The sequence below is a fragment of the Xenopus tropicalis genome, chromosome 4 (assembly GCF_000004195.4).
Source record: "Xenopus tropicalis strain Nigerian chromosome 4, UCB_Xtro_10.0, whole genome shotgun sequence".
NCBI lineage: Eukaryota > Metazoa > Chordata > Amphibia > Anura > Pipidae > Xenopus > Xenopus tropicalis.
The window spans coordinates 23,224,869-23,246,249 of record NC_030680.2 but is presented as its reverse complement, the minus strand read 5'-3'; the positions used below and the strand labels follow the sequence as shown (position 1 = coordinate 23,246,249).

The following is a 21,381-nucleotide window of genomic DNA, read 5'->3' as shown; positions in this document are numbered from 1 at the left end:
GGTTACTGCTCCTGGGCAAACTAAGTGCCTTTATTACATATGGGGGTCTAAGCTCTAGGTCTTCATGTGGTGACAGTGAGACACGCCGCATACAATTGACTCTTGTTTAGTGACTGTGCCTTCTCTTCATTACAGGGGACAGATGTGTGCGTCATGCAGGTCTCTCCCACGTCTCACTTATGGACCCTGCAGTTACTTCCCTCGCAAGATTTCACCTTTCACCTGCGCGTGGCTCCTCCGGTGAGCTTTTATTCCGTCTCCCCATTCTGCTTCCTTACTGTACCATTCTGGGACCAAATGTAGCACTCTTACTCCAACTATTGCTGGAGGCATTACATGTGAATCTTTTGACCACCATAACATCGGTAGCTCTATCTCACTGTTAGATAACAATGACATAAAGTTATCTGTAAGGGCGAAGACACATGGGGCGATTAGTCACCGTGACTTTTTAAAAAAGTTACAGTGACTAATCGTGGCGACTTTCCCGCCATAGGGAAGTGTACAAGTCACTGGGACAAATTGCACCCGGGTTTTCTCTGTGCGGATTAGTCGCTGCAACTTTTAAAAATGTTGCGGCAAATAATCACCGTGTTTGTCTTCGCTTTAAGTTAGGGTGATGGCACACAGGGAGATTGGTCACCTGTGGTTATATCTGCGGGTGACAAAAAATCCCTTGATAATTTCCTGATATCGCTGGTGGAAAAACATATGTGGTGCTTTGTTTTCTGAAGTCGCCCAAAGTTTTCCCATCTGTTTCTTTTTGCTGATTCCCAGCACATGCTCTGGGCTCGGCGCTTACTGACTCCTGTTTAACCAAAAAGCTCCAAAATATGGGATGGCCATCTCCCATTTTAATCAAATAATTCCCATTTTTAAAAATGATTTCTTCTGAAAGAGTAAAACAGTACATTATACTGGATCCAACATATAAAAGATGGCCTAACAGAAGCTATAGTGCGCTTAGTTTAATGTATTATAAGTGTGTTACCCAGAGATTCAAATTCATTGATAAGATGCCCCTCTCTTTGTACCCTGCAGAGTGCCTCGGGTTGCAACGATCTCTCTATTGATCCCTCACAAGTTACAGACTATTATTTCAGATTTTATCGACTGTGCGACTGATACTCTGGGCAGCGGCAGCAGCAGAGAAATATCTGCCTATTACCGTTCTCCTTCCTTAAAATGGAAACAGGCGTGTCCTTCCCCGTCCCCCCCACAGACTGCGGGCAGCCACGGGGTCACCCTTCCCCTCACTGGAAGTGCAACACTGGAGCAGACTGAGCACCACTGGATCTTTCTGGGTCAACTGGAAGTAAAACGGCACATCAACACTGGAGATAGAGGGGGGTCTACTCATCTTTAACTGGAAGCAAGACAAGGGGTAGCCCCTCTTGGCCAATAAGCAGGAGTAATGGAGTAAGAATGGGTGCGGCCCAGCCATTGAATTTCTGTGTCTAATATTGTGATTCTGTTACAAACCTTCCCTTCCCTCACCCACCGTTGTTAGTCTACATCCCACCTCCTACGTAGGGTTTTTGACGCAGCAGCCAAGGCATAAGCCGGCGGCAGCACAACCAATAAGAAGTTACTGAACATGTTGGACATTTTTATCATGTTTTATGTGGATTTTTTTTTTCCTTTTTTCTTGTTTGAGCTTTCTGTGTTTTGTATTTAATTGTCTAACCACTGAAGTGCACTTACTATTAACACGGCAGTGAGGACCAAAAACACCCCCCTCTATAGCCTGTGCAAGGGTGGCCATCTTGCTAATTGGGAGGGGGGGTTGGTAGCGCACCAAAGACTCTTAGAGAGCACACCGAGTGCAAAGCCGTGCAAATCCAACTCACCGCATAACTGGTGACATGAAAGACTTTGAATTTGATGCTGAAAAGTCATTTTTTTTCTCCTCGTTATTACAAATTATGCTCTTAACTTTAAATTTTTTTGTAAATAGTTTCCTTGCAATAATTAGAGACACTAATCACAGCGGCCTTGGTGGCCTTTGCCATCACTGGAACAGTTTAACCAATTCAAAGCATAAGGGACCTACCCTTTGGTACATTGCCCCTTGTGGCAGGGAATTGGTTAAACCCTATTTTCTAAGCATTAAAGTCTTTTTTTTTTTCAGATTTGTATTTATATTTCCCATGCTCCCCCGCTATCCTGCTGTAACAGTTTCTGGGACTGGATAATCCTATCTGCGTATAAATACCCACAATATATAAATATATAAATAATTCTTTGTACTCTGACTGGTGTTTTTGTGTTTGTCAAAACCGTTTAACCGTTAAAGGGAAAGTCTCTAAATCTCTAGGCTTTATTAATTACACAATGGTGTAACATCAGTGGGCGTGTGTCAGCTCTGTTGGTTTCTGCTGATCTAGGAGCGCAAGTGTATCCTATAATGTACCCGACTAAACACCTCTGCTTATACTGGCCAACAATGGCTTCTGATTAGGCTACTCCATGGGGACAAATGATGGCCTGACTCACCAATATCTGTCTGTGGCTCTGCCTGAAATCTGCTGGGCAGGTATTAAATCCCATCAGACAAGGACTGCATCACCCCCTTGGTAGGAAAAGGATTGGCTCTTGGGCACAGCTATCACATCAACTCAGTAGGGACCACCATCTGGGTGGGGCACATTATAAAGGTGAAGACACACAGAGCTACTAGTAGCAGCTACTTTTTCATGGCTAATAAACGCCGGAAAATACCCTGCCATAGTCAATACTGAGAATTACCTCTGCTAAAACATACACAGAGAAAATTATCAGTAAATGATCAGCATTGTCTGTTTTAGTAGCCGTGACAAGCAGCTGCTACTAGTAGCTCAGTCTGTCTTCCCCCTAAGGGAGAGCTTTCCTTGTAAGCAGATCTGTGTAAGTGGCCTCCTTATTGGGCTCCAAACTGTGAGTGGAGAGGCTGCAAATTTATGTAATATAATAATTATATGTCCACTGTATAACTGTTTTTATGTATCTGTTACCTTGGTATAACCATTGAGGCTAAGACTGCCCAATTACTGGACTGCCAAGAGCGGCTTGAATACAAAAGCTGAATAACCTCTGATTAAAGGTAACAGTTATCACAGATCATTAAGGCAATAAAATGAGTTGATTTTGTGAGGAATCATAATAAAACAACAATCTGAAATAATGCCACATTATAGCTTTTACATTGCACGATACATCTTTTGCAGTAGGTGACTCTGGCCATGCACAGTTGGCTGGGTGTTATAACTGGGCATCTCACAGCACCCACTGGGCAGGGCACCCGCTGTGGGCAGCGCGGTTTATCCCGCTTAAGTCCTGTTGTGCCGGTATTTTTGTGCTAAAGGAATATTGGGTAAAATAACCTTTTCATCATATTTTTTCCACTGTAATGCAGGATCTACACATGGCACCCGGAGTACTAATCGGTTTGCCAGGTTAAAAACCATATGCAATTTGGCCAAAATGAAGTGGATTCACTGTTTAAAGGGGAACTTTCTAATGCAAATCCACAAATTACCAACATGTGTCTTATGTGGGTCGCCATCAGAAATCATGGTGCCATCCATACAAGTTATTTGTCTGCCACTGCCCCTACCCCATAAACACAAATACACAGTTCTAAACATTTTCTGACATGTCCCTTGTATCTGCCACACAAAAGATTAACTATCAGTAAAGTAGGGTTTGCTAGGACAAAACTTGATGGATATTTTGCTTTTAACCAACCACAGCTGCTATGATACAAACTCACCAATCATTTTACTAACAAGTAAGGGGATAACTAGAGAGGAAATAGGACATGCAACTGCTAGGGGCCCAGTAACTATAAAGGGCCCGGGGGGGACTGAAGCAGCTGCAGTATGTTTATGGAAAATGTCTTGTTTCCAAAGTTTAGGGGCTCAATAACTATGGGTTCTGCTGCTGAAAAGTTCCTGTAGGGGACAGCTCATAAACTCCTGTAAGCAGATACCAATGTAAATAAGTTCAGATAAATATTCAATTAATAATGTTCTAATAAGTCAGTCAGAATACTGGGGGGCAGTGGAACCCCGAAGTTAGGCCAGACCACTATCTCCATTATGAGTCAGTTGTATAGTAAATGTAATGTAGGCTAGTGAGAAGGGAAACATTGAATTGGTGGCTGATGGAATTTACCTTAATTTTTTTTAACTGATTGGTGGGCAATAGAGCTAGAATATGGCCATGAGAAAAAAATGTTTTTTTTTTACCCATCAGTTAATAGAGCTTCTCCAGCAGAATCCTGTATTGTTATCTGTTTTTCACAAACACAGATTTTTTTTATATTTAATTTTGAAATGTCACATGGGGCTAGCCATATTCTTCATTTCCCAGGGTGCCACAGCCATGTGACTTGTGCTCTGATAAACTTCAGGCACACTTTACTGCTGAGCTGCAAGTTGGAGTGATATCCCCCCTCCCAGCAGCCGATCAGCAGAACAATGGGAAGGGAGCAAGATAGCAGCTCCCAGTAGGTATCAGAATAGCACTCAATAGTAAGAAATCCAAGTCCGGCTTGGGACTCCTCCAGTTACATGGGAGTAGGAGAAACAATAGGTTAGCTGAAAGCAGTTCTAATGTGTAGCGCTGGCTCCTTCTGAAAGCTCAGACTCAGGCACAATGCACTGAGATGGCGCCTACACACCAATATTACAGCTACAAATACATTTGTTGGTTCAAAAATTAGGCCGAATACTGAACCAAATTTTTTGGATTCGATTCGGCCAGAGCTACTGATCCAAACCTGAATCCTGCCAAAAAAGGTTGAATCTTGGCCGAATCCCGAACCGAATCCTGGATTTACTGTATCCCTATCAACAATAAACTGTTAAACTGTGAATTATTGTTTTTTTTTTTTTTTTTTTAATTATTTCACTTTTTGCTCAGCGGCTCTCTAATTTGGAATTTCAGCAGTTACCTGGTTGCTAGGGTTCAAATGATCATAGCAACCAGGGAATGGTTTGAATAAGAGACTGATATATTTATAGGAGAGGACATGAATAGAATAAGTAATACAAGTAAATTCTAACAATAAAATTGTAGCCTCACAGAGCAATAGTGTTTTAGCTGTTTGGGTCAGTGAGCCTGATTGAGCTTAGCTATAAATTCTATAACATGCTAATAGTTAACTTAAATGTGAGCCACCCCTTAAAGTTACATTATGTTTGCACTAAACAGCCTATTTAGTGTTGCTGGCCAGTTGGGCCCCCATTGGATCAAAACATAACTAGCCCCCTAATACAATCAGAAAAAGTGATAACATACAAACCAATGTAAGAGTTTGTAGAATCATGGCGAGTACTTGGATCAAATCATATTACAACTGAAAAGGGAAAAAAAAAAGGAATGCAAAATTGGAAAAGTGTTTTTATTGTGACTTGTGAGTTATTCACCATAATGTGGAAATCTCCTTCGCTGAAATGACAGTGCAATGATAGACTGGATACAATAACCCACGGGCAGGACTGGTCCCCGGACACACAGAGCTACAAAAAACATCAACCCTCCCTCCTGGGAGACACCTGAGGAGAGACGAGAGAGAGACATTGGTCAGAGACATCTGTGTCTTTCCTGAGACTTTCACCTGTACCAACGCCAGTCAGCCCCTCTACCCACTGGGCAACGACTTACTGAGGTTTTATTGTCATTTACTGTATTATATGCATTAGAGCAGGGATAAAAGGTGCAGTGCAGAAACATAAATAACACAGTAACCTAAAAATTATTATTTTGTTCATGTACAGGTATAGGACCTGTTATCCAGAATGCTTGGGACCAAGGGTATTCCGAATAAGGGCTCTTTCCATAATTTGGATCTCCATACCTTAAGTCTACCAAAAAAATCAATAATCCATTAATCAAACCCAATGGGATTGTTGTGGCTCCAATAAGGATTAGTTGGGATCAAGTACAGGTACTGTTTTATTATTACAGAGAAAAGGGAATCATTTAACCGTTAAATAAACCCAATAGGGCTGTTCTGCCCCCAATAAGGGGTAATTATATCTTAGTTGGGATCAAGTACAGGTACTATTTTATTATTACAGAGAAAAGGGAATCATTTAACCATTAAATAAACCCAATAGGGCTGTTCTGCCCCCAATAAGGGGTAATTATATCTTAGTTGGGATCAAGTACAGGTACTGTTTTATTATTACAGAGAAAAGGGAATCATTTAACCGTTAAATAAACCCAATAGGGCTGTTCTGCCCCCAATAAGGGGTAATTATATCTTAGTTGGGATCAAGTACAGGTACTATTTTATTATTACAGAGAAAAGGGAATCATTTAACCATTAAATAAACCCAATAGGGCTGTTCTGCCCCCAATAAGGGGTAATTATATCTTAGTTGGGATCAAGTACAGGTACTGTTTTATTATTACAGAGAAAAGGGAATCATTTAACCATTAAATAAACCCAATAGGGCTGTTCTGCCCCCAATAAGGGGTAATTATATCTTAGTTGGGATCAAGTACAGGTACTGTTTTATTATTACAGAGAAAAGGGAATCATTTAACCATGAAATAAACCCAATAGGGCTGTTCTGCCCCAATAAGGGGTAATTATATCTTAGTTGGGATCAAGTACAGGTACTGTTTTATTATTACAGAGAAAAGGGAATCATTTAACCATGAAATAAACCCAATAGGGCTGTTCTGCCCCCAATAAGGGGTAATTATATCTTAGCTGAGATCAAGTACAGGTACTGTTTTATTATTACAGAAAAAAAGGGAATTAGTTTTAAAAATCTGAATTATTTGATTAAAATGGAGTCTACGGGAGACGGGCTTTCTGGATAATGGGTTTCCAGATAAGGGATCCCATTCCTGATCAAGTTAATCTGTATCACAGCTGATTTTTCCCAGCCCTGTTTATTCAAAAGCAGTTTCATTATTCCTATCCAGACTTGCCTTTCATACACATAGAAAGGGCTACATGGGACAAGGTGGCATAAAGGGCAGCACATATTACTGAAGTGTAAGAATAAAGATGATACTAAACAGCTTGGGTGAAACCAGATCACATTTAAAGAATGTTCTCTTTAGTTCCAATAAAATGAATTTTGTAACAACAGCACCACCTGCTGGTCAGTTCCTGTAACTGTACATTGAGAGATTTAACTTCAGATTAAAAAAAAAACAAATGAAAGGGCAACCGAGACTTCTAATCTTTTCTGAGCAAAGCAACATCAGAACAATCTGCTTTCCTAATGAAGGCATATCTATTTGGCTGTACAATTATAGGATCTGACCAGCAGGTGGTTGTATTGTTACAAAAATAATTATATTGGCAGTTATAATTATTAACATTTATTTATAAAGCGCCAATATATTCTGCAGCGCTGTACAATAAGTTAAAAACATAAATAGCTCTGAAACTGAAATAAACAATGTAAACTGCAAAAGCAATTTTACATTATGCTTATAAAGGTTTACTTATCCTTTAATGTAAAATTGTGCTCTTCTAAGTACTTTTGGAATTTACTAATTATATTTTTTTCTATTAGTTATCCTGATATTAGTGGTCAAGCACCTCCTGCTGTACTATTCAGGCAAATTCCAGCCAAAATGGCAGTCACGTAAGTCCCTGGTGTAGGAAGTGTCCCCAGAAGCTTCCCTGCTAAGTTCTATCCCTCCTGTCACTGTAAGCAATAGAGCTGAGCAGAGATGTGTCAGAAGACCCTTTTCTTTAAGTGCTCAGAAGAGAAGTCGGAGCCATTTTACACTAAGTTGTGCCAGACAGTATATGTTCCCTTTTATGATTACACATGCACCCACCCAGAATGGGATAGGGACCCTAGATTGTAAACTCCAATGAAGCTGGAGAATATATAGAAGAAATATAAATGATGATAATAATAATATATACCTACTACAGATTGCTCATAATATATACTCATATATACCTACTACAGATTGCGGTACGGCTACATACACTGCTGCTAGGCCACCCACAAGTGCCCTTAATTCTTAAAGGAACAGTAACACCAAAAAATGAAACAGCTTTAAAGTAATAAAAATATAATGCACTGTTGCCCTGCACTGGTAAAACTGGTGTGTTTGCTACAGTAACACTACTATAATTTATATAATAAGCTGCTGTGTAGCCACGGGGGCAGCTATTCAAGCTGGGATAAAGGAGAAAAGGCACAGGTTACACAGCAGATAACAGATAAGCTCTGTAGAGTACAATAGTGTTTTATCTGTTATCTGCTATGTGCCTGTGCCGTTTCTCCTTTGAATGGCTGCCCCCATGGCTACATAGCAGCTTATTTATATAAATTATAGTAGACTTTCTGAAGTAAACACACAACTTTTACCAGTGCAGGGCAGCAGCACATTATATTTTAGTTACTTTTATACACTTTCATTTTTTGGTGTTACTGTTCCTTTAACCAACCTGTAACTAACTATGATCAGTATATATGAAAACTGCTCATTTTCTATGACACAATATGCCATTTCCCTTGTATTTGAACAGCAAAGCCCTTTACGAGGTCTCACAAGACAAATCCCAACCCCGGCACACTGCTTACCTGCTTTGTCACACGTAGATCCCAACCCAAAGCAGTAGAAACAGCACTCCAAATCCCATAAAGAGAGAAGCCACAAGCGAGATGAGCAGCTCTTTGTACACGTCTCGTGTGTATTTGGTTGAAGTCACCTCATAGCTGGAAACAGTTGCTAAGGAAAAGACTGGGGCATCACAAACATAAAGAGCATGTCATATGACATGACGGAAAATTATGTTTCCTCCATAGCCAGCCATTACACCGACCAGCTTCCAAACACCTCCTCTCCTCTCAGTGGAAAGAGCAGAAACATCCAAGTACTGACATTTATAGCAGCAATGAAATGAATGAGATCTAGAGCTAAATAAAATGCCAGCTATCTGGCAGCTCCCGCTCCTATAAGTATATAAACAAATACAACATATAGCCCATAATAACCTAACCCTGCATTTCTAACTTAAACATTTTTTACAGCTACTTATATAGAGTATATTTTCCCTTTAAAGCTGAGAAGGATACACAAAGAACCAAGCTGTGAAGAACATGCCGATGGCCAGCAGCACGACGGTCAGATGCGGGAACACTGCCGGGTTCACCGGGCTTGTGTATCGACTCATTGCTTCCAGCTCCTGCGGGCGGGGGAGAGAAAGAGAAAGCAATCGTGAATACAGGACTGCATGACGGAAGATGATGAAGGAAAGCCAGCACAGAATGTGTTACCCAAGGGGTATATTTACATTTAGATATAGAGCAGACTATATAAGTGATGGTGGGAAACAGTGTGGCAGTAAATCTGACCATACACTATTAGATCTGCTTGCCAAACAATCATCTCTCTGCCTTATATAGGGACCAATGAGGTAGGACAATCAGACTAAATCAATCAAATTACATGGGGGGGGGGTTGTTCATCCACTGGCCATGGTCTGCACCCCCACTCCCACGTACATCTAAAGGTGTTGCCTGACCATATATAGGAAAGGGGCCACAGGCTGAGGAGATTTCTCATATGTTTATATTTTACAAGAACAAGGTCGGGGCTATTATACAGGCACATGTGGGTTGTACCATGGCAGCAGAATTAGGGGGGGGCACAAGGGTAACTACAACAAATCGCTGAAGGAGAGGGATTTTTTTTTATTCACACATTCGACTAGTCATGTGACACAAGTGACATCAGTAAGCACTGAGCCAATGACATCACTAAGCACTATAAGGATATGTAATAGCTGGGACCCTGAGTCACAAAAGGCATCTCCAGGAGAGCCACCCATAGCAACCACTGCCAGGGTGTAGCCTTACTAAAGCCCAATGCTGGCCCTATGCAGGGCTATCTATCTGTATATGATTTCTACAGGATTCAGGAATCCAATGTATTTCATGACATTTGTGCAATAAGTACGGGCCCATAGCAAGTGCAATGCTTACAGCACACATATTGCTGATAGATAGCATAAAGCTAATAGGAGGATATGCCGGATATAGAACAGCCATTAGCAAACACACGGGTGAAACCTCCCAGTGAGACACACACGCAGACATGTACATGTGGCAGCCAGAAGCCCAGCTGTCAGCCCACTCACCATTGCTTCGCTACCACTTATGCCGCTTCAGCCACGTCTCTCTCTCTGCTTCTCTCCGGGGAGGGGTGAAAGGTCACCGCAAGGCACACTGGGAAGTGACGCGGCACCCTCTCACAAGCTGTTGGGAAACCAATTCCTGTCAGAGTTAGGCCCCTTCCGGTATCATGCCAACCACAACATGGCGCTGTTTCCAGACGTATCTGGCGGCTTTCAACCCGTGACTAGTGATATGTCATTGAACAGCCAATCACAGAACTGGTTTTTTCCACTCCAATCGTAACCTTTGGCAAATGGGCCAATAGGCGCTTGAGCAGCTACTTTGCTCGCTTGTGTGAGAGAAACGCGGGAAACAAATAGTTACGTCACGTAGAATCCCGCGAAGGATTTGGAAGGCGGTGAGTGGCTCTTTCTTAATAATTAATAGACGGTTCCGCGGTGCGTATCCCGGGCTCGCCCGGTCTGTATGAGGCGGCCTGCTTCTGTCTGAGAAACGCAGTGAAGTGTGTGGGCAGTCTCCCTGCCTTGTGAGAGGCACAATAGACCCAAGGGCTTGTATGTTCCAGGGGGATCCCACCGAGGTCTTTTATTAAGAACGAACATGAAATTCAAAGCCACTTTGCGACTGTACATTACACAGTGTGTGTGTTATTTCTGCATTTGCTCTTTAGGCCCCTGGCTGATTCTCTGCACTGCTGGTTCTGAATCGTGAAGCGATGTAGCACATTGTACCACATTGTTTCATGAGTCGGAATCAGAGAAAGGCAAGAGGGACTTGATACCATAAAAATAAGTTTAAATCCAATTGCATACTTACTGAATGTACATTGAAACGTTACTTAGAATGACATTATCTCCCAATGTGCAAATAATAGGCTTGGCCCAGTGTTTATAAGCGCCCTTGTGTATGAGATCCTTTAATATGACCTTTCCTTCTACCTATAAATATGCTCGTTACCAAGTTTGGGTTGATCTATCGCTATTTCCTTTCTACCCTCCAGTTTGGTTACGGCATAGCTTGTTAACAATAATCTTCATATAAATATAGTACTGTCAGGGCTCTGGCACACGGGGAGATTAGTCGCCCGCGACTAATCTCCCCGAACTACCATCCCACTGGCGAAAATGTAAGTCACCGGTGGGATGGCACACGCTGCGCAGGTGATTTCGGCAATTTGCCGAAATCGCCTGCGCAGCATATGCCATGCCACCGGTGACTTACATTTTTGCCAGTGGGATGGCAATCTGAGGAGATTAGTCGCCCGCAAACAGCGAGATTTGTCGCGGGCGACTAATCTCCCCGTGTGCCAGAGCCCTTAGGCAAACATATCTTCTAGAGCAGTGCTGTCCAACTGGCGGCCCGCAGTAGGCAGCATAGGGCAGGCAGAGTATGCACACACAGGCAGGGTAGGGCAGGCAGAGTATGGCACACACAGGCAGGGTAGGGCAGGCAGAGTATGGCACACACAGGCAGGGTAGGGCAGGCAGAGTATGGCACACACAGGTAGGGCAGGCAGAGTATGGCACACACAGGCAGGGTAGGGCAGGCAGAGTATGGCACACACAGGTAGGGCAGGCAGAGTATGGCACACACAGGTAGGGCAGGCAGAGTATGGCACACACAGGCAGGGTAGGGCAGGCAGAGTATGGCACACACAGGCAGGGTAGGGCAGGCAGAGTATGGCACACACAGGCAGGCAGAGTATGGCACACACAGGCAGGGTACACACAGGCAGGGTAGGCACACACAGGGTATGGCACACACAGGCAGGGTAGGGCAGGCAGAGTATGGCACACACAGTAGGGCAGGCAGAGTATGGCACACACAGGCAGGGTAGGGCAGGCAGAGTATGGCACACACAGGCAGGGTAGGCAGGGCAGGCAGAGTATGGCACACACAGGCAGGGTAGGGCAGTAGGGCAGTATGGCACACACAGGCAGATTATGGTACACACAGGCAGGGTAGGGCAGGCAGAGTATGGCACACACAGGTAGGGCAGGCAGAGTATGGCACACACAGGCAGGGTAGGGCAGGCAGCAGGCAGGCAGAGTATGGCACACACTAGGGCAGGCAGAGTATGGCACACACAGGCAGCGTAGGGCAGGCAGAGTATACACACAGGCAGGGTAGGGCAGGCAGAGTATGGTACACACAGGCAGGGTAGGGCAGGCAGTATGGTACACACAGGCAGGGTAGGGCAGGCAGAGTATGGCACACACAGGCAGGGTAGGGCAGGCAGAGTATGGCACACACAGGCAGGGTAGGGAAGGCAGAGTATGGCACACACAGGCAGGGTAGGGCAGGCAGAGTATGACACACACAGGCAGGGTAGGGCAGGCAGAGTATGACACACACAGGCAGCATAGGGCAAGCAGAGTATGGCACGCACAGGCAGGGTAGGGCAGGCAGAATATGGCACACACAGGCAGGGTAGGGAAGGCAGAGTATGACACACACAGGCCAAGTATGGCACACACAGTCAAAGTATGGCACACGCAGGCATGGTAGGGAAGGCAGAGTATGGCACACAAAGGCAGGGTAGGGCAGGCAGAGTATGGCAGTTTTTTTGCTGTACTACAACCATTAATATGGGTATGGTCATGTGATAACACGGGTGTGGTTTCAAGTGGGTGAGGTTTTAAAAGGGGAGTGGTCAAAACTGGCTTCCATTATTGGCCCTCCACCACGTACGTCGGAAAAATTCCGGCCCTCGGTACCACAGAAGTTGACAGCACTGTTCTAGAGAAATCAGCGTTCCAGACAAATACAGTGGTGTGAAAAACTATTTGCCCCCTTCCTGATTTCTTATTCTTTTGCATGTTTGTCACGCAAAATGTTTCTGATCATCAAACACATGTAACTATTAGTTAAAGATAACACAAGTAACCCTGGAGCTCCAGGTAACTCTCTCCTTTGGATGACTGCTTTGGACAGGGAGACCCCCCCTACAGCAACGATCAATACCCAGACAATCCCATACAGCCTACACCGTGGCCTTTATTCCTTAAACGCTCCTCCCATTGCCTGGTTCTGGTTCTACTACAGAACTCTGATGCTGCGGTAGCTTTTTGCTATCCCTCCCTTTTGGATATATACTGGTTATTCCTATTTTTTCTAAAGTTCCTGCTATAAAGTTCAGATGAGCGCGGACACGCTCACTAAAGCTTCTTTAAGCATACTACAGTTTTGGGTACTAGACCCGCCTAAGTTGGGAAGGTGGGTAGGGTGGGATAGGGAATTTTGGTTGGGGATGTTATGTTTTTTATTTGTCTATACTACTACTATTCAGGTCTTACAACTCTATAAGATACTCTCTCACAAACACAAACTAATGGCGGACATCGCTCACAGCGGCACCAATCTAAAGTCAACACAATATGGCTAAAATTTCAGTGACCTCTTGGAATATAAGAGGGCTTAACTCAAAGTTTAAAAGGAGCCTTATGTTTACCTACCTAAAGAGATACCCTCCCTCTATTCTCCTACTCCAGGAGACCCACCTTACGGGGCAAAAAATTCTAGCACTTAAAAAACCCTGGGTGGGATGGCACTATCACTCTACCTACTCCTCCTATTCCAGAGGAGTCTCAGTGCTAATACGCAAAGGGGTGCCATTTGAACTAATTAAGCTACATACAGATTACTATGGTAGATTCATGATTCTCCATGGTCTCCTAGCTCGCAGACCCATAACAATTATTAATATATATTTGCCACCGCCGTTTGCAATGTCCGTCTTAGATCAAATTGTCTCTAAACTTGCGGAATTCCCCATAAGTCCATTTCTCATCATGGGAGACTTTAATAATTGCATGAATCCCTCCCTAGATAGATCCAAAACAGAACCCAATATACCTACTAGACTTGCAGGATGGGCAGACGCTCTTCACCTTACGGAGGTTTGGAGATGGAAAAACCCCACAGCAAGAATCTACTCCTGCCACTCACTTACCCACAAGTCCCTATCTAGAATTGATCTGGCATTCGCCTCAGCAGATTTATTGCCCATGGTCGACACAATACAATATCTACCCCAAGCCTTGTCAGATCACTCCCCACTTAGCCTCTCTCTCCGCTGGAACCCATCCCCGGTAGACAGGTTATGGAGATTAAGTCCTCTATGGCTTAAAAACGAAATAGTTGCAAGTCAAAATCAAAAAGCATATACAGAATTCTGGGAATTAAACAATAATTCTGCTTCACCATCAATGCTTTGGGACGCCTCTAAGGCAGTCATGAGGGGTGAATTAACAGCTGTAATATCCCAAGCGAGAAATGAGATAAAAGAACAGTTAAATGAGGCGGAAAAAACCTTTATAACAGCAGAAACTACACACACCCAGAACCCTACAGAAAACACATATGAACAGCTCCTATCTGCAAGGAACTCCCTTAGCCGGGCTACTATCTCATTAACAAGGAAAGCAGTACTATACCAAAATCAGCGCATATTTGAGCAAGGGGACAAGAATAGTAAGCTACTAGCCTACCTCTCCAAACCCCAAAACAACTCTACAGCAATACCCCATATTTGCCAAGATGACGGCACACTCACCACAGAACCTAAGAACATTGCACAACAGTTTGCTTCCTACTACAAAAATTTATACAAAACCACAACTACCTACTCTAAGACACAGCTAACACAGTACCTAGCAAGCATACCCATCCCAAAAATAGCCCCAACAGAAAAGGCATATTTAGATGCCCCAATCACAAAACAAGAAGTTGCCGATGCCATTGCCACCCTCCCCTCTAATAAGACACCAGGTCCGGATGGACTACCATCTAATTGGTATAAGGCACTAGCTGAACACATCCCCACTAAGCTGCTAGAAACGTTACAATATGCCTATGACAACCAAGCACTACCTGTATCCTTTGCTGAGGCACTAATAGTGGTCATCCCGAAGCCGGACAAAGATCCATCCCTCTGCTCCTCATACCGCCCCATCTCTCTAATTAACACTGATGCCAGAATTTTGGCCAAAATTCTAGCGACAAGGCTCCAACGGGTGGTCCCTGACCTTGTACACCCGGATCAGTCAGGCTTCATGCCCGGGAGATCCACTGACATTAACTTAAGAAGACTCTTCACCAATCTGCAAATCCCTCACTTAGAGACCGATACCAGAGTTGTTGCCTCCCTAGATTCAGCCAAAGCCTTTGACTCAATTGAATGGGGATACTTATGGGAGGTCTTGTCCGGCTTCGGCTTTGGCCAAACATTTTTAAAGTGGATCAAACTATTATACCAGCATCCCACAGCAAGAGTCAGAGTAAATGGGATTACATCTCCCGCATTTTCCCTGGAGAGAGGGACTCGCCAAGGCTGTCCGCTCTCACCAATATTATTTGCCCTAGCCATAGAGCCTTTAGCCATACTGATCAGGAACTCCCCAGATATTAGAGGCCTTACATATGGTAATATCCAAGAAAAATTATCGCTATATGCAGATGATCTACTAATATACCTGGCAGATTCAAGTGATTCGCTGACCTCTCTGCTGCAACAGGTGGACAAATTTGGACACTACTCCGGTCTGCGAATCAACTGGGATAAATCAATCCTCTGCCCTATAGATCCTCTCCAACCACAACCAATAATACCCAATATACCTTTAAAATGGGCCAATCAATTTAAATATCTAGGAGTCTGGATAACCGCAGATCCTACCAAATACATACTACTTAACCTAGACCCCTTGCTGTCAGATCTCAAAACCCGACTGACTCAATGGTCCAAGTTACCACTTTCACTCTGGGGCCGCATAAATATAATAAAAATGATATACCTCCCCAAATTTTTATACATACTACATAATGCCCCAATTTTTATCCCTAAAACTTTCTTTAAGAAACTTAACCAGATTATCCTACCATTTATTTGGAACAATCGACCCCCCAGAATGGCCTGGACAAAACTATGCGCTCCACTAACGGAGGGAGGCCTAGCCTTCCCCCACTTTTTTCAATACTTCTTAGCCTCACAAATACATTACCTACACTGGTGCTTCATTCATGACCCCTACAATCCAAATCTACAGCTCCAGGCAACAATACTCGGCTCCCTGGAAGGATTACGCAACTTTCCTTACCGGCATCTTAAAGATACAGCCCCACTGCCAACAACTCTAACTACTCCACATAAAGCCTGGACCACAGCACTTATACTACTCAAACACCCGCCACCCCTACTTACATCTAGACTTCCACTATGGGGCAACAAATATCTACCACAATTTAGGACACTACAAAATTTCATTTATTGGCCTCGCCATAATATTAAATACCTGGGAGATCTTATGGAACACTCAACCTTCCCAACATACCTGCAGATCCGAGAGAAAGCACAGCAACCTACTCTCCCCTTTTACAAATATTTACAGTTGCGATCAGTGTTCAGGGACCAATTTGCCACTCTCACCCCCCAACTCATTTCTTTACCAGCGGAGGCTACTTTACAATCTAGTAACCCAGTAAAGCTCACCTCAAATCTATATCAAAATCTACTTTCAACAGGTCCAAAACCCTTCCACTCTGCACAAATGTGGTGGACTTCCCAAATACCAGCACTCACCCAAGACGATTGGGAAGAGGCAACAGACGCAATGTACAACTGTCTTATATCTACCAGAGACAGACTTATACAGTATAAAACCTTCCATCACCTGTATATCACACCACTAAGATTGCACCAGATGGGCCGTACCCCAACAAATCACTGCCCGAGATGTGCAGCAAGCTCTGCCAACTTTTTTCACATGATCTGGTCATGCCCCCATATTGCTAAATTCTGGTCAGCAGTGACCAAATATCTATCAAACAACTTAGCCTTCCCCACTGTGACCGCTCCTGAAACCTGCTTGCTAGGAGTCCTAGACACTATAATTGCCCAAAATAGCTCCCGGCTACGCTACAGAATATTGCTGTTCTATGCCAAAAAAACAGTTGCAATGCACTGGATGGGCACTACCCTCCCCACTGTTACAGCCTGGAAGAATCTAGTGAATGCTGTTGTCCCTCTTTACAAACTTACATATGAGAACAGGGGCGTGTCCGATAAATTCGATAAAGTTTGGGGTCCTTGGTGTGATCTGGAGGGAAACTGAAGGACTCTACTCCCATTCACAGGGTAAAATCCCCGGCGTTTCCCCACTTCTCTCTACCATATCCTGAGCACTTAGCTCAGTAGGTTGATGTACCCAATACTATGTAACTGCCGCCAGATCCACCCTTAAACTTTGTATTGTTACACTTTCCCCCTCGATGTTTGTAACAATCCTTAAAGACAGACCTGAAAAGAAAGACTAGCATATTCTATTTACTGTAATGTTAAATGTGTTATTTTATGTTTTTGTTTGTATAAAAAGCAATAAAACATACCTTTCAAAAAAAGATAACACAAGTAAACACAAAATGCAGTTTTTAAATGAGGGTTTTTATTATTTAGGGAGAAAAAAAATCCAAACCTACATGGCCCTGTGTGAAAAAGTAATTGCCCCCTGAACCTAATAACTGGTTGGGCCACCCTTAGCAGCAATAACTGCAATCAAGCGTTTGCGATAACTTGCAACGAGTCTTTTACAGCGCTCTGGAGGAATTTTGGCCCACTCATCTTTGCAGAATTGTTGTAATTCAGCTTTATTTGAGGGTTTTCTAGCATGAACCGCCTTTTTAAGGTCATGCCACAACATCTCAATAGGATTCAGGTCAGGACTTTGACTAGGCCACTCCAAAGTCTTCATTTTGTTTTTCTTCAGCCATTCAGAGGTGGATTTGCTGGTGTGTTTTGGGTCATTGTCCTGCTGCAGCACCCAAGATCGCTTCAGCTTGAGTTGACGAACAGATGGCCGGACATTCTCCTTCAGGATTTTTTGGTAGACAGTAGAATTCATGGTTCCATCTATCACAGCAAGCCTTCCAGGTCCTGAAGCAGCAAAACAACCCCAGACCATCACACTACCACCACCATATTTTACTGTTGGTATGATGTTCTTTTTCTGAAATGCTGTGTTACTTTTACGCCAGATGTAACGGGACACGCACCTTCCAAAAAGTTCAACTTTTGTCTCGTCGGTCCACAAGATATTTTCCCAAAAGTCTTGGCAATCATTGAGATGTTTTTTAGCAAAATTGAGACGAGCCATAATGTTCTTTTTGCTTAAAAGTGGTTTGCGCCTTGGAAATCTGCCATGCAGGCCGTTTTTGCCCAGTCTCTTTCTTATGGTGGAGTCGTGAACACTGACCTTAATTGAGGCAAGTGAGGCCTGCAGTTCTTTAGATGTTGTCCTGGGGTCTTTTGTGGCCTCTCGGATGAGTTGTCTCTGCGCTCTTGGGGTAATTTTGGTCGGCCGGCCAATCCTGGGAAGGTTCACCACTGTTCCATGTTTTTGCCATTTGTGGATAATGGCTCTCACTGTGGTTCACTGGAGTCCCAAAGCTTTAGAAATGGCTTTATAACCTTTACCAGACTGATAGATCTCAATTACTTTTGTTCTCATTTGTTCCTGAATTTCTTTGGATCTTGGCATGATGTGTAGCTTTTGAGGTGCTTTTGGGCTACTTCTCTGTGTCAGGTAGCTCCTATTTAAGTGATTTCTTGATTGAAACAGGTGTGGCAGTAATCAGGCCTGGGGGTGACTACAGAAATTGATATTGAAATTGAAAATTGAAATTGATAAACCACAGTTAAGTTATTTTTTAACAAGGGGGGCAATCACTTTTTCACACAGGGCCATGTAGATTTGGAGTTTTTTTTCTCCCTTAATAACGTAAACCTTCATTTAAAAACTGCATTTTGTGTTCAATTATGTTATCTTTGACTAATAGTTAACGGTTTTTGATGAGCAGAAACATTTAAGTGCGACAAACATGCAAAAGAATAAGAAATCAGGAAGGGGGCAAATAGTTTTTCACACCACTGTAGATATATATTGTTCCTTAATATGAACCTGGGGACTAAAAGTTCTATTTGACCCACGCAAGCAGTCCTAACGTTTCTCTTTACTTTCCGTTTTACTGTTTATACATAAGGGTGAAGACACACAGCTACTAGTAGCAGCTACTTGTCACGGCTACAAAAAAAGACAATGCTGATCATTTACTGATAATTGTCCCTACATGTAGGGAATTCTCAGTATTGTCTATGGCAGGGGACTTAGTAGCCGTGACGGGTAGCTGCTACTAAGTAGCTCCATGTGTCTTAGCCCTAAGTGAAATTGGGTTTGTTATTTTGTGCACTCATTGTACATTAAGTCCATGCAACTAAGTCTTTACCTTTTTTTTTTTTTTTTTTTTTTTTTAAAGGTTTAATCTGCGTTGTTGAACTCTGCATCTTCCTTCTCTATTACCAAGTCTACTTTTGCAATGGGAATTCACGGTTTGGCCAAACTTATTGCAGATGTGGCACCTGCAGCTATCAAGGAGCATGATATCAAAAGTTACTTTGGCCGAAAGGTGGCTGTTGACGCTTCCATGTGCATTTATCAGTTCCTTATTGCCGTACGACAGGATGGCAACATGCTGCAAAACGAGGACGGTGAAACCACGAGCCATCTTATGGGTATGTTCTACCGTACCATTCGCATGATAGAGCATGGCATTAAACCCGTTTATGTGTTTGATGGAAAGCCGCCACAGATGAAGTCAGGTGAACTAGCCAAACGCAGCGAGCGTAGGGCAGAGGCAGAGAAGTTGCTTGAAGCTGCCGAGGAGGCTGGGGAGGTGGAGAACATTGAGAAGTTTAACAAAAGACTTGTCAAAGTCACTAAACAGCACAATGAGGAGTGCAAGAAATTGCTTACCCTGATGGGCGTTCCTTATGTGGATGCACCTTGTGAGGCTGAAGCCACATGTGCAGCCTTGGTGAAAGCAGGGAAGGTGTATGCTGCAGCCACTGAAGACATGGATGCCCTGACTTTTGGCACTCCTGTGCTGCTTAGGCACCTAACCGCAAGTGAAGCTAAAAAGCTGCCTATTCAGGAGTTCCACCTAAACCGTGTTATGCAGGACATGGGTGTCTCACATGAGCAATTTGTGGATCTCTGTATCTTGCTTGGAAGTGATTACTGTGAAACCATCCGTGGCATTGGACCCAAAAGGGCCATTGACCTGATCCGTCAGCATAAGTCAATTGAAGAGATCGTAGATAACATTGACCTCAAAAAATACCCCATTCCGGAGAACTGGCTGCACAAGGAGGCCAGGCAGCTTTTCTTGGAACCAGAAGTAGTAGACACCGAGAGCACAGAGCTAAAGTGGATAGAGCCCGATGAAGAGGGATTGGTGGCCTTCATGTGTGCAGAGAAGCAGTTTAGCGAAGACCGCATACGCAACGGGGCCAAAAAGTTGTCAAAGAACCGGCAAGGCAGCACACAGGGCCGGCTCGATGACTTTTTCAAAGTGACAGGATCCATTAGCTCAACTAAAAGGAAAGAGGTAGAATCCAAAGGATCTGCCAAAAAGAAAGCCAAAACTGCAGGTACCCCCGCAGGAAAGTTTAAGAGGGGGAAATGAATGAGTTGGGAAACTATCAAGAACTGATGTGAATGATGTATAAGCGCTAAAGCTCTGCGAATATGTGGTCATTATATGAAAAAAATAACCTTTATCTTATAATAGGTAACGTTTAATTGCTAATGTTTGTGTTTATGTTAATTAAAATAAAGAGAAAACAAGTTCTGTTGGTTTTTTTAAGTCTGGCTGTGTCTTTGTGTATCTTTCTGGGTGACAAAATACTGAATTGATATTATACATAGGCATATCGGTCTCTCCTCTAGAGCTGAAGGGGGCATATATATATATATATATATATATATATATATATATATATATATATATATAAAATCTAATCAAATTTATCAGTTTTTTTTTAACAAAAAAAAACAAAACTTTTGCAGTTACATTTTTTTGTTTATTACACTGCTATAATAATGTGTAACAGGAGTGTCTCTTGCTGTTTGGCCAGAATGGCAGAAGCTTAATTTATGGATGGAGGACATGTCTCCTGGCAAGCCTCTGCTCAGTTCTGTTGTTCAGTGTAACCAAATGGAGCAGAGACGCATAAGGGGGCTCCTCCAGCATCAGTAACTTTAGGCTTTATCACTCAGTACAGGACAGAACAGGCAGGGGTGCTCCTGATATACATTTATGATATTAATAGTGCAAAACTGCTAATGTGTAAACAGAAAGGAAAAAAATAATGTAAGTTGCATGTGTGCACAGAGGTCGGTGGGCACATGTAGCCTTTAACCAGATGTTACTTCTA

At 43.2% G+C, this 21,381-nt stretch overlaps 3 protein-coding genes across 6 annotated transcripts in view; 2 read left to right on the top strand and 1 right to left on the bottom strand.

Moving 5' to 3' along the window:
• myrf (myelin regulatory factor) overlaps positions 1-2,249 on the top strand; it is a 90,232-nt gene extending 87,983 nt beyond the window's left edge. For all 4 annotated transcript variants that reach the window (XM_004913404.4, XM_002937648.5, XM_004913405.4 and 1 more), the window contains 2 exons: positions 136-240; positions 1,042-2,249. In XM_004913404.4, the coding sequence (XP_004913461.1) occupies positions 136-240; positions 1,042-1,125 (189 nt within the window). In that variant the 3' untranslated portion in view covers positions 1,126-2,249. The remainder of the gene's footprint in view (positions 1-135; positions 241-1,041) is intronic.
• A 3,123-nt stretch (positions 2,250-5,372) lies between these two features.
• On the bottom strand, positions 5,373-10,189 carry tmem258 (transmembrane protein 258). The gene is made up of 4 exons (NM_001005138.2): positions 10,115-10,189; positions 9,051-9,160; positions 8,556-8,690; positions 5,373-5,540 (listed from the first exon to the last, which is right to left on the bottom strand). The coding sequence occupies exons 1-3, from the start codon at positions 10,115-10,117 to the stop codon at positions 8,564-8,566; spliced, it is 240 nt and encodes a 79-aa protein (NP_001005138.1). The 5' UTR covers positions 10,118-10,189; the 3' UTR covers positions 5,373-5,540; positions 8,556-8,563.
• A 302-nt stretch (positions 10,190-10,491) lies between these two features.
• On the top strand, positions 10,492-20,810 carry fen1 (flap structure-specific endonuclease 1). Its single transcript, NM_001017005.2, is given in 2 exon segments — positions 10,492-10,509; positions 19,422-20,810. A coding segment is annotated over 1 exon segment (1,149 nt). The 5' UTR covers positions 10,492-10,509; positions 19,422-19,481; the 3' UTR covers positions 20,631-20,810.
• Positions 20,811-21,381: the final 571 nt, after the last annotated feature.

Coding starts and splice junctions, on each gene's coding strand:
- tmem258 (NM_001005138.2), bottom strand. Junction 8,691..9,050: donor TTCACAGCTTGGTTCTTTGT/GTATCCTTCTCA, acceptor AACTGTTTCCAG/CTATGAGGTGACTTCAACCA.